Source organism: Spinacia oleracea, chromosome 2 (genome assembly GCF_020520425.1).
Source record: "Spinacia oleracea cultivar Varoflay chromosome 2, BTI_SOV_V1, whole genome shotgun sequence".
Taxonomy (NCBI): domain Eukaryota; kingdom Viridiplantae; phylum Streptophyta; class Magnoliopsida; order Caryophyllales; family Amaranthaceae; genus Spinacia; species Spinacia oleracea.
In genome coordinates, this window is record NC_079488.1 from 100,796,864 (window position 1) to 100,810,297 (window position 13,434).

At 36.4% G+C, this 13,434-nt stretch overlaps 2 protein-coding genes across 2 annotated transcripts in view; one reads left to right on the forward strand and one right to left on the reverse strand.

The window, feature by feature from the left end:
- Positions 1 to 852: 852 nt before the first annotated feature.
- LOC110776936 (pentatricopeptide repeat-containing protein At5g12100, mitochondrial) overlaps positions 853 to 13,434 on the reverse strand; it is a 30,618-nt gene continuing 18,036 nt past the window's right edge. Inside the window, exon 3 of the mRNA XM_056837500.1 lies at positions 853 to 1,288. The gene's annotated coding sequence lies outside the window, so the exon portion shown is untranslated. The remainder of the gene's footprint in view (positions 1,289 to 13,434) is intronic.
- On the forward strand, positions 3,980 to 9,295 carry LOC110793070 (uncharacterized). The gene is made up of 11 exons (XM_056837499.1): positions 3,980 to 4,406; positions 4,501 to 4,593; positions 4,686 to 5,369; positions 5,475 to 5,612; positions 5,718 to 5,795; positions 6,224 to 7,485; positions 7,561 to 7,744; positions 7,821 to 7,913; positions 8,510 to 8,634; positions 8,723 to 8,795; positions 8,891 to 9,295. The coding sequence occupies exons 1-11, from the start codon at positions 4,014 to 4,016 to the stop codon at positions 8,996 to 8,998; spliced, it is 3,231 nt and encodes a 1,076-aa protein (XP_056693477.1). The 5' UTR covers positions 3,980 to 4,013; the 3' UTR covers positions 8,999 to 9,295.

Sequence of the window (13,434 nt, forward strand, 5' to 3'; positions counted from 1 at the left end):
GGTTAAAATCCCAGGAATCGGAACCGAAACCGGAATCGGTTGTAACAGGTTTCTTAAAATGGGAACCGGAATGGAACTTATTGCAACAGGTTCGTGAAAATGAGAATCGGAACTGGAAACGAAATCTGTTGCAACAGATTTCGATTCAGGGTACCTGTTCTTTTAAAATTTTAAATAAATTATTGATATTTTATTGAAAAACTATATATCTTATGGTTTGGGCTTTAATTGTTTTATAGTCTGGGTTTAAATTGTAATTTTATATTTATGTTTTTCAATAATTAGTTTGGATTGTTTTATATTTTGGGCATATGAAACATTTTTATATGGTTCGGTTCCTTATTTCGGATACTCCATGTTAGAATTAGTGTGTACAAGGCACCCAATAGGGTCCCCGTTTCAAAAAATTGAGAACCGGAACCGGAACCGGTTACAACAGGTTCCCAAATTTGTTACCCGGAACCGGAACCTACACAACATGTTCCGATTCCGGAACCGCAGGTTCCTAACAGGTTCTGTTCCGATTCAGGGTACCCTTACTTTTTGCTCACCCCTAGTAATAAATAATACTTCGTATTCAACATTTTATTCTTATGCTTATGCTAGTTAACTCAAAGTTATTTGTTATTTTCTTTATAAATTTTCACTAGTGTGCCCATGTTAATGGGCTGAATTTCTATAAAATTAGAAAGCTAAAAAAAAGCATTAATTTTAATTTCCTTCTTTATTCATATTATCAACTAAAGTTTTTAATATTTGCCTTGAAAAGAGTTGACACCTGATACCTTAATACTTGGGAAATAAGGTTGGAAAGTAATTAGAACATGAGAAGTCTAGTACTACACAAACGAGAGCAAGCAAATATTGTCAACTTAATTCATACTTGAATGAATCCAAGAAAAGACCCAATCACCAATGTAAGGCCAGCTTTCCAGTAATTAAACAGAACAATAAGATTCCTGCTCCTGTCAAGCAAAGGTATAGAAGCTTTGTACATAAGAGCCCCAATAGGCCAATACCCTCCACCACATCAACAGCCACCGCAGCAGAAATGTCCCAATCACCTGTTTGTCCAATCACTGTAGCGAATGCGGTTGCACAATAAAATCCCACCAAGAAAAATTGAAACTTTTTAGGAAGATCTTTCCGAAAATCTTGGATCCTTGCATTTAATCTAATCTGTAAACTCTGAATTGTTTTAAGTAATCGAGTTCTTCCATCACCATTGCCGGTGAGAGGATCCAATCCTCTGCCATCTGCACTGCTCTTTATTGACCACTCTGTTTTCCTGCAAACAAAGTTCTTTAAGTCAGATTAAGGCAGGCAGAACTTTACAATGGAAAGCAAAAAAAAAAAAAAAAACTCTAGTTCAGCAGCAGCTTGAGCATAGAATTGACTCTTCTGATCTTATAGTAGTGCATATTCACATTTCTGGTTATGAACACTGCATTATGGTCAGATTATCAAAAATTAGGGCTGAAAATTTTGATAATCTGACCATATGCATTGTTCATAACCAGAAATGTGAACATGCACTACTATAAAGTCAAAATTTAGTAGAAACAATTTGTTCCCCGATACCTTACATTATCAAAATGACAGAACTCTATATAAAAACAAGAACATGACATGGTGCATTATGCCACAAAGAACTCCAACGAGGGTTTATGAGACTCTACCAACTAGAGTCTTTGAAGACTATACCAAGGGTATAAAGGTAAATGCAAGGGTATGATGGTGTTTGGCCCACTTTCAATTTCTTTCTCCTTTTTATTTCTCATTCTCTCTCTAAAATCAGCTTCAAAATTCAAAATTCAAAAATAATAATTTGTTTTCCTTTTAATTATTTTGGGGAAATATTGTTGGCAACTGTAAATTGTAATAACTGATGTAATAAAATTTAACACCCAACTTTTCACTCTCTCTCCTAAAACTTACCTTGGAAGCTTCAGTTCTTGCAGTTCGTCTCCCGCTCGTTTCTTTTCTTCTCCCTCCAAATTCGGAATCATCAATCGATTAACCGCCTCCCATTCTACAACTTCGTAACTGCCGTAAAACCGCCGCACTTCTTAACTGCCGTCCCGTACTATATAATTGATAGGAGGTTGAAGTTTTTTCTTGCGAGAGGAAGTTGGTGAATTGCGAAATCTCAGGTAAAGAGTTAATCTTTATTGAAGAATATTGTATAGGTATTCTGCTGTTATAATCTAGGGTTCATTTCGATTTTGGGTAAAAATCTGATTTTTATTAACAATAATATAATTAGGGTTTATAATTATGGATTTGGTATGATTTTTATGCAATTCTGATATAAGTTGGTGATTATTATGCAAGTTGTATGATTTCTGGAATATAGAAAGTGTTGATTTTTTACATAGTTTGGAAATTTGCATGCTATTGTAGTTGGAAATGACTTTGTACTCTGTAATAAATAATCTTTATCTGATTCAAGTTAGTAATGAATTTGTAGTCATAAATCTTTTTCTGAATTATAGTTATAATACGTATTAATTAGATGGTTTGGAGTGGGTTCTGTTATAATAAATTTGATTAATAATCCCGAGGTACAAAAATTGTTCTTTAATTGTTATTCTGATTTCTGCTTATGTTGGTCAAAATGTTCTTAAAATATGTTAATGTTTGTGTATTTTGTCATGAATATCCCAAAACATGGTTACTCGTTTATTGAATTGTTATATAAATTGACCAAACGTAGGGTTTAATATTGCTTATATTTGTTATGTTTTGGTTATGTGTTCATCTGTTGCTTCTTATTCAGTGTCGTATTTGTTTGGTAATGCCTAGCTGTTCTGAAAGTTCAAAATCCTGAAGTAATTGTTAGTTCGTTATTCAGTTTCTTATTCACTTTATTGGCCCCTTGTAATTTCAGGATGGTCTTCAAAAAGGGTCACACCGGATCAAATAAGCAATGGGTGAGTGTTGTTAAGTGTTGTTTATATAATTTTATGATAGCCATATAATATTTTGGTTGGTATTACTTAATATTGTATATGTCTTTTCATTAAATAATCATGAATATGTTTGTGCATTACGTAATCATGGAATTTGTTTTCGTATATTAGCAGAAATTTGCAATGAATGAAGTTTTTAAGGATAAACCTCCCCAGGTACCCGGCACTAGTAACCGTAAGAAGTATGTGGAACTGGAAATTGATGAAGATGATGAAGAGTACGAGGAAGATCTCGTTGGATCAGGGGATGATAGTGAAGATACACCATATGAAGAGGAGGGTGAGGAGTTAGAGGACGAAGAAGAAGACGACGACGAAGAGTATGTAGATGAGGATGAGGATGAGGGGGAAAATGATGTTGGTGTAAAGTGTAAGTTGAAAAATCAGGGCAGGAAAACGGGTAATGCTAAAGGAAGGCGTCCTGTTGTTGTAGAGGAGGATGATGAGTTTTAGGAAATTTTGGTATTTACTACCTTTAAAATACACCACTTTTGTATTTACTACCTTATGAAATTTTTATTTTAAATTACTACCTTAAACTTCCAGATTCTTTTTATTTACTACCACTTTACAGTTTTCTCATTTTAAAATTAAGATATCTCCTTCGTTTCTTAATCGTTTAAAGTGATTCGAAGTTCATTATTTTTCTTTTTCTATAGGGATTTCATTGAGAACGTCATTTCAAAAAAAATCGTTTGATAATTCTTAACATTTTAAAATTTTAAAAATAATATTTAATTTGTTTAAACTTTTACGAAATGTTAAAAGGTAAGATCCCTATGGAATCCTTACGTATAAATGAGAAGAATGAGCTTTGAATCACTTAAAATGATTAAGAAACGAAAGAGATATCTCAATTTTAAAATAAGAAAACTGTAAAATGGTAGTGACTACAAATAAAATGGAACTTTAAGGTAGTAATTTAAAATAAAATTTTCATAAGGTAGTAAATACAAAAGTGGTGTATTTTTAAGGTAGTAAATACCAAAAAATCCTGAGTTTTATGATGATCTTGAAGTTGATGCTCGTGCTAAGTTGAAGATGAAAGAGCGCAGTAGGAAGTATGCTAAGAGCAGGCGTTTAGCTAATGATGTAGAGGATGAAGGAAATGATGATGAAGAGGATGACGAGGAAGATGGAGAAGCCGATGTCCGTAGAGTGGGGAAGAAGCATCCGAAGCATGTAGGCCAAAATGTTAGGCGGTATCCAGAAGATGAACAACATGGGTTGAGGAAGAAACATTTGAAGGTGATTAGGAAGAGGCGTCGTGGGGATACTGATGACGAGGAAGAACAGGGGAAGCCTGTGAAGAAGAAGTTGTTGCTGAAGAAAAAGGTTGGTAAGATTGTTGATAAAGAGCGTAGAAAAGGAAAGTCTCCTCTTAAAGATAAGGGAATGACTAAGAGAGGCAAGAATAGGAGAGTGTTTCTGCGGGTATGAATGACATCTATACCGTTATTTTAATATGTATTCATTAAATTAGTATCAACTAGTTGTTTAATAATATGTTGTTGTACCCTCTGATCAGGTTCCAATCCCCCAACATCCAATATCTAGGGGTGAATATGCCAAGTGTCATGATGTTGTAGTTGCTACCCAAAGGGCTAATTGCGATCGCAAGGTATATGGTAATTTAATTCTTGAGATTATGATTATGTGATTGTGAAGCAGATATTATGTTAGGTTCTGACTTACTTAATGGCATGTTGGTAGCAACCGAGTGTTATATGCCGCACTGATGCTTTCTCAAAGATCATTGCTGGATTTGATGACTCTAGAAGAGCCTGTGTGCAAAAAATGGGGTTTGGAGGATTGTTGGAGTTGAAAATATCCAAGCTTCCGAGGCAGCTTTGTTATTGGCTGATGACCATATTGGACGGAGTCAACAGTTATCTGGTAGGTGGTGACGGGCATGTGTTGCCGATCACACCTGGCCATTGGGAAGATGTGTTTGGTTTGAGGAACAGCGGGCTTCCCGTCCCTGAAAAGGATTCTGATTTGCCGGCTGGAAAAGCTCTAGCGTATGCAGTGAAGTATGGTGAGAAAAACCCTGCAAACAACAAGACCACAGTACTGATATCCAACGCAACTCGCGTGTTGTTAGGTCCCTTGGACAAGCTCGGCAACTTAGTGCCGCTCGCAAATCAACGTCAAAGGACTGAGTTCATGGAGAACTTCATGATTGTGCTAATGGGACAGATTCTTTGTCCTTCTACTGATGGTGCAAACATGTCGACGAAACTGCTAGGTGCTGTATGTGTTGCAAAGGACGCAGATCAGTATAACTGGTGTGAGTTTTGTCACAAATGGCTGCTAGACTACGCGATCACATGCCAGCGGAAGCTAGAAGTTCAGGGTTATGCGGCTGGGACTGGTGGTTGTGTTTTGTTTTTGTTGGTGAGTGCTCTCCTGAAATTGACATTTAATAAGTATGTTCATTATAAGTGTTGTATGTTGTAGTCCTTTTCTGGCATGTTTTAATTAGTTATCCATTTCTGGCAGGTTTTTTATCTAGATCGTTTATGTCGGCTTCCTGTCCGTTGGGACGAGTTCCCCAGACTAAAAGTCTGGACTGAGGAGGAAGTGGAGAAGGTGAAACTTCATGATAGGAAGCCTACTGAAGACTATGGGAGGTTATCGGTGTGTATTCTCCTGTGATCAATATATGTGGTGTTTGTTGCTTTAAATATGACATTGTTATTAGTACTTCTTAAATATATTCTTGGTTTTATTTCATTTCAACAGACGGTTGATGTTGTTTACCGGGAGCCCCATCCTCTATTTGGAGAAAGAAGGCCATTGGCAGAAGAGGTTGCTGATCTGGTATGAGTAGCAGTAGTTTGATATCAATTTTTCTGGTATTGGTATTAAACACATTCTATATGCTGTTGTTTGAAGGACGATATACAAGTGTACAAGTGTAGCTTCAGAAAGCTTATAATAATACCTTGGGAGGATTCTGTAGTCCAATGACAATGAAAGAATGGTGATTCTTTCATTTAAGGACTGCTTAATCCCCCAAAGTATTATTGTGAAGTCTTTTAAAGCACATGAAAGACTTATGAGTGTCATGGTGGTTAAGAAATTTGGTACACCGGACTGTGTACCAAATAATAGAAACTGGAATATATTTGTAAATACTGAACGTGTACCAAACGGTATTATTTGCATTTTTATAGACTGTTCATTATTAATAATATTGTGTCAATGTATTAGACTAAAGCGTCCTATTTGTTTGACCTTGGTATTAGGTTATGGAAAGGATGGCCCCCTTACTGCAAGACCTCCGTGCCGTGATACGAGAACAAGTAATCATACGCAGGCTGGGGGCAAAGGAAAGTGTTGCTGAAAAAGATCCCTCCCCTGGTGTTGCTGAAAAAGATCCCTCCCCTGGTGTTGCTGAAAAAGATCCCTCCCCTGCTAGCAGTTCCCATCGCCAAATCAGCGATAATGCTTATATTAACGTGGATGGTGAGCCAATGGCGGTGGATAAGTCGGTCAACAAGGTCCTGAGTGAGTTAGATGTCATTGTACTGGAGGAGGATGAAACAGACAATGTGCAACACACAGTGGAACAACCATTGGGAGGTGAAGAAAATGTGTTTGTGAATTACCAGTCCTTGCCTGTGGAGCAGCCCGTGTTTGAGTTTCTGCATGTTCCAGCAGTGGTGGCCGTGCAGAATGAGCCTATGGAGGAGGCAGAGCAAGTGCAGCAGGCCCCCCCACAACAAGTGGTTGAGCTAGTGCAGTACTTGGAGGCCATGCAGAATGAGCCTATGGAGGCACTGCCGCAACACGAGCCACAACAAGAGCCACGTCATGAGCCTGTCCAGCAAGGTCATACCGAGGGAGACCAAGGCGGACCACAAGAAGAAGGGCCAGTGGTGCCTGTTGTGCAGCAAGAGGCAGACCCCCAGGGCCCAGTAGAAGAGCCACCACAACATGATTTTGTGGAGCCACAAAATGATGTTTTGGAGGACCCCGAAAACGAAGATGAAGAAGATGAAGAGGAAGGTGATGAAGAAGATGGCGAGGAAGGTGATGAAGAAGATGGCGAGGAAGGTGACGAAGATGAAGAAGATGTTGGTAATACCGCGGATCAAGATAAACCTGGTGATGATGATGATGAGAACCAAGGAGCAAATGGTGGTACAACGGGTCCGGTTGCGGGTGAAGCTGAAGGTGCAGATAATGCAGAGGGTCCGGGTGCCGATGGGACCGAGAATACAAGGGGTGGGGGTGAAGGTTTGGACCATGGTGCTGTTCATGGTTCCAATCCTGAAGATTTTGATGGTGCTGAACCAGGTGGTGATGGTCAGGTGAGAACAAGAATAAAGGCAGCAAGGCCTAAACCTAGTCCCAAACCCCGCACTGCGACAAAGAGATCCCGTAAGCCTAGTGAGAAGGCAATAGCAATGAGAACAGCTCGTCAACGACTAGGTATTAGAATGACGAAGGCAGACAGTTCTATTTTAAAGTACGTAGAGGCTTACGACACCAAAAAGAAAGCAGGGTATGTTCGATTCTCTAAAAGATGATAATTACCCCACTGTTTGTTGAAATCTACTAAATCGTTGTTGTTTTGCAGAGGGGCTATGTTGATTGAATGTGATGGGAACGACGCAAACCAGCAGATGTGTTACTCGGTTGTTCACCCCAGGTCCTATGTGAATTCCCAGTATGTTCGTACAATTGCATATCTCTACAACCGGGAGTGGGCTAGTGAATTTCCAAAGAGTTGTCGCAGACTTATGCTTGACTCTATGTTTGCAGTGAGTACTAAAACTAGGTCTTTAATATACGTTATGTTTGATCCAGTTTATTGAATGCTAAATCCTATGTTGGCAGCATCAAAAGCTAAAGACGAAAGAAACATATGCTGGGTTGTTCAAGAAGTGGTCGCAACCACTTAGGAAGGTGGTCTCCTCGGATATTTCTGTGGTATTACCATCTTATACTATTCATCCCTCATTATTAGATATTTTGTATGTTCGCAATAGTTGACTCATGTTGACTTAACACATGATCGCTAACCAAAACATCATCATGCATGTGACTATTATCCATATTCATTGGTACCAAACGTTCACATGGCATGTGATTGGGACCCATTGTCTTTAGGTTTGATACAAACAGTTGATGGTGTTGTTCCGTATTGGTACCAAAAGTCGTTAGAAATTGGTATATTGAATACCAAACATTATATTGTGTACCTGTTTTGTTAGTCCATATCTCATCACCTATGTGTCATTGTTATTACTGAATGAAGACAGGTTTAAGAGATATTAGACTTTGTAAATTACAGGTTTTTGTTCCAGTTGTCGAAAACGAACACTGGTGGTGTGTTGCTTTTGCACTCAAAGACCAGAAGATATGGTTCATTGACAGCATGTATAAAAATCCCGCTGCAGAGCATTCTACGGAATTAAAGAAATTGGTATACGGACTAGAGATTTGTAGTCCTTACTAATTTTTGCGGTGGTAAACATTATTGAATAGTGTAGTTAGCTTCATTTAACCAGTTTTTTAAATTCCAGATACCTGCCGTTGACTACGTCTTACTGGAGACTGACAAGGAGTTTAACGCATCCCCGGCATGGCAGACTAAGCAAATGGGGAAATGGCCCCTGGATGTTGTTGGTTTTCGTGATTATAATGACAAGTATATGGCCGTTGATATTCCCTTAGTTTATTTTCCCTCAGTTGTGTACATTTAATATATAATTAACTATGCTATTCCTCCTACACAGTCATGCATGCGGGGTTGTGATGCTTATGGCGATCCGGGAGACTGCTAATGCTTTCAAAAAGTCAATGCATGTGGTAAGTGTTATGTTAATCAAATTTGTTGATTGGAACATAACGTTATGTTAAAATACACTTAGCATAACATACTGGTTATTTACTTTCCATGGCAGGGGGAGATAGGCGCTGCCCGGAAGGCTCTGTTCTTGTCCCATTTGAATTCAGACTACAACTCTTGCCGTCCATTGATACCGGAGATAATTGCTACCCATTGCCGTTGATTTATAATAGTCTAGTGTCATGAACTTATGTTTATTTTAGTTCGAGTGTTTAATCATCAACTTTGTTTATCGGTTGCGTATGAACTATACCGTGCTTTTGTTGTTTGGTGACCAATACTTCCCTTACACTATGCATTTTGGTTAAAGGGGATGGAATACTTTGTAGTTTTGGCACCAATATATGTGTGTAATATTTTAACGACATTGTTCTATATTGCAATGTCGTCAAGTTCTACAAGTTGATCCCTTTAAATGTTGGTTTAGTCAAATTTCTTATGATTTGTTACCCCCAACACTCGCTGGTGTTGATCCCTTTTACATTTGTGTTTTTAGTTCGTGTACTACAAGTTGTGTTCATTTCAAACTTCTTATGATTTGGTGTGAAAATGTGTTATTAGCCTGGTACCCAATGTCATATAGGTTTGGTACAATATTAACTTTTATAGCTGTGGTACCCAAAGTCATATATGTATAGTTGGTACCCAATGCGTGCACCTGAAATAAAACGACATAAAAAACACATATAACGCGCGTGTTTAACAAAAGAACGTTTATCTTGAACAAAAGAACAATACCCTAGAACAAAAGAATATTAAACGATCTAGTCTTCTCATCTCTGTTTTTTGCGTTATTTATTCGATTTGCTTTCTTCTTGCGATATATATTTTTCAACATCAAATTAAATCGATTATCTTCTTCTGCAAATAATGTTTTGATGAATTTGATTTTGTAATAATCGTGTGTTTGATGATTTAGTTTTTGTAATAATCGAGTTTTGGTGTTTTTGATGATTTTAATGAATCAAATTATGTAACAACACGTTGATTTCATTGAAATCGCTGATTGATTTTGAAGAATTTGATTATGTAAATACGATTTTTTTCATAAAAGGACTGTTTTACCTCTATATGCTCGTATTACAAGAAAAGTTTCTTTATGGTAGGAAAATAGACCATTTTCGTTTCATAATTTGTTCTTTCATTATATTGTTTTCTTATTTTTTATTATTTTCAATTTCATTTGTGTTTCATAACTTGTTGTTTTTATGTTATTGTGTTATTTTTCTTCTTACTTTTTATTTATCCTTTGTTCTCTTGGTTGCGTTCTTTTTATTATTATCAATTTCATTTGTGTTTCTTAACTTGTTGTTTTTATGTTATTGTGTTATTTTTCTTCTTATTTTTTATTTATCCTTTGTTCTCTTGGTTGCGTTCTTTTTATTATTATCAATTTCATTTGTGTTTCTTAACTTGTTGTTTTTATGTTATTGTGTTATTTTTCTTCTTACTTTTTATTTATCCTTTGTTCTCTTGGTTGCGTTCTTTTTATTATTATCAATTTCATTTGTGTTTCTTAACTTGTTGTTTTTATGTTATTGTGTTATTTTTCTTCTTACTTTTTATTTATCCTTTGTTCTCTTGGTTGCGTTCTTTTTATTATTATCAATTTCATTTGTGTTTCTTAACTTGTTGTTTTTATGTTATTGTGTTATTTTTCTTCTTACTTTTTATTTATCCTTTTTATTTATCCTTTTTATTGTGTTATCCTTTTTATTTATCAATTTCATTTATCCTTTGTTCTCTTGGTTGCGTTCTTTTTATTATTATCAATGTTATTGTTGAATAAGGTACTTGTCTTGTTCTTTTAGTCTCTCCATTTGTTCTTTTAGTCTTTTGGCATCCTTGATTTGAGTTAATCTTTAGTTATACGTTGGATGCATTGTAACTGTATTTACAAAAATATTTAACTGAAATATGTAACTGTATTTTTTTAATTTCCGATTTTTTAATTAGTCGTTCATGTAATAGGGTTATCGTATGACGTTCATTCAATCACCATAATATATTAAAATATTTAAAATTTAAACTTTAAACAACATAATTCACATCTAAACAACAGATAAACTTTAAACTTAAACTTAAACTTTAAATCACATAAATCACATAACATAAAAAAATAGATAAACTCCTTAAACAACAGATAACAACGTATTGTTGAATAAGCATCTTCCCTCCTTAAACAACATATTCAGGTTCTTCCTTGCGGGTGTGGTGGTGGGGAAGGTGTCTCATCTCCTCTCCTTCGTTTTTTTTCATTCACTTGAGGAGGAGTTCTCGGTCTTATGTTCACATCAGCTTCAAGTTCAGCCACAACCTCATCGATCTCCTCAGCATCAGGTTCAACATCAGCTTCAAGTACGTCCTCGATCTCCTGAGCGACGTTCACTACAGCAACATCCTCGATCGCCTCTTCGACGTTCACTGCACCAACTTCCGGAACATCTGGAATTGGTAAATTGGCATCCAATTCCTGATCACCAGCAACACCTAGGGGAACATCTAGAATTGCTAAATCGGCATCCAATTCAGCGTGTAGGTGGAGCAACGGGTCGGGGTGTTCCTCATGAATGCCCTCAGCTTCAAACACTTGCCAATAATGCTCGAGAAGTTCTTCGAAAGTAAGGACGTCCTCTGGTGGAGTGTGTGGAGGAGTGGGAATTGGGGTACCTCCCGAGCTTGAAGACGAAGAAGCCATGGTGGTTGAAGAGGAGAAAATGTGGTTACACAAAGGTGTTTTGGAGGGAAAAATGGGTTTTGGAAAATGGTGGTTTAAGTATGGTATTTATAGATACCAAACTCCCTTGATTCGATGGTGTACGTCATACGATAGTAGGGGAGTTAGATGGTCGTTTTGAAAATTTAAATTAGTTGGTATACGTTTTGGGTATACGAAATGGTATTGAAAATTGTTACTTTTTTTTAAGAATTGTTCCCTAATTAATATCCAATCACGCCTAGTTAATAATTGTGCCCTAATTACTACCCAAACACGCCTAGACAATAATTGCACTGCACTAATGAATAAGCCTTGCATTGGTACCAGAAATTTAAAATTAATACATATTAGAATTAGTTGTACATGTTAAAAATTAATACATATTAGAATTAGTTGTACATGTTTAATATTAAAATTAATACATGTTTAATGGAAAAATTAGTGTGCAATGAAAAGATAAATTTATTATCTAATGTTAATATAATAAATTTATTATCTAATGTTATTATCATAAGACACACTTACAAACATCTCAAACCCTAATTTCATAAACAAAGAGACACTTAAATACTAGTAATGTGTGCAACATACACTGCGTCACACAATATGACAAATTTGAACATAATATTTACAACTAACACTGGCGTCACACTAACTTACTATTAATATGTACAACTTATAATGCGTCACACCTTACTTTAGCAAACATACGAAATTGCACTTCCGAAGCAATGTATTGTCTCACGGAGCAAGTGTAGGGGACTTGATACGCTCAATTCCTATATTAAGATCAATCACCCTTTGTTCTGCGTCATCATATTGCTCAATGATTTCTTTCATATGGTCATATAGATCTCCATGACCACCAATACGCAGCGCCTGGTGAAGCGATGTGAAGAACTGACGTTGGATGGATTTCAATCGATGTATATGTTCTTTGCAATTTCGTATCCCATTCTCCATTACCTTGTTCATTTCATCAACGCCTTGTTCCACATCGTCATAGCTCTGTAGCAAATCCTTGAAAAGGGTCTCAGCCCGACTATTCCCTTCCCACCTCATTCTTATCATTGTTGATTTTATGTGTTCACGCTGATTTTTTTTCGCGTCCTTGATTTGTTGAACCTTTGCATTAATTTCTGCCATGGCACGTTCTTCCGCCGTGGGTCTACGCGGGACGCTAGACCATCTTGAGTTTGCGGATGATGCCATTTGATTTTCGTTTTTCTAACAAATGTGTTCTCCTAAATATGCACTCTTAAAACGTGGCGTAGTCCGACCTATTTATAGAAGACGATCACTGGGTCCGTCCTTATCCAAATAATGTGGAAATAAATAACTACCCTAATAATGAAAATAATGAAACTGCCTTTAACTACCAATAATGTGGAAATAAATAACTACCCTTTATTATTATAATAATGAAAATAATGACCCTTTATTATTTTAATAATGAAAATAATGAAACTGCCTTTAACTACCAATCGGGGGAAATAAATAACTACCCTTTATTATTATAATAATGAAAATAATGAAACTGCCTTTAACTACCAACCGGCTAGTACTAGACTATGTTACCCTTTCTGTTAAAAAAAATTAGTACTAGAGATTGGAGACTATAACAAAAACAACATAAGGGAAGTTATATTTAGTACAAGGTTACCAATACGAATACATAAGGAGTTCTAAACATAAGAAGTTCTAAACATACGAATACAAATCGTCTCTTATGTAACATGAAGTATAACATAAGGATTTCTAAGCATAAGAAGAAATAGTACTAGAGACTGGGGACTATTTAATACAACACATATCATTTACGATTCATCGAATGCCGATGATAGTCTTTAAATCTCCTCACTAGCGTCGCTGTTCGAACT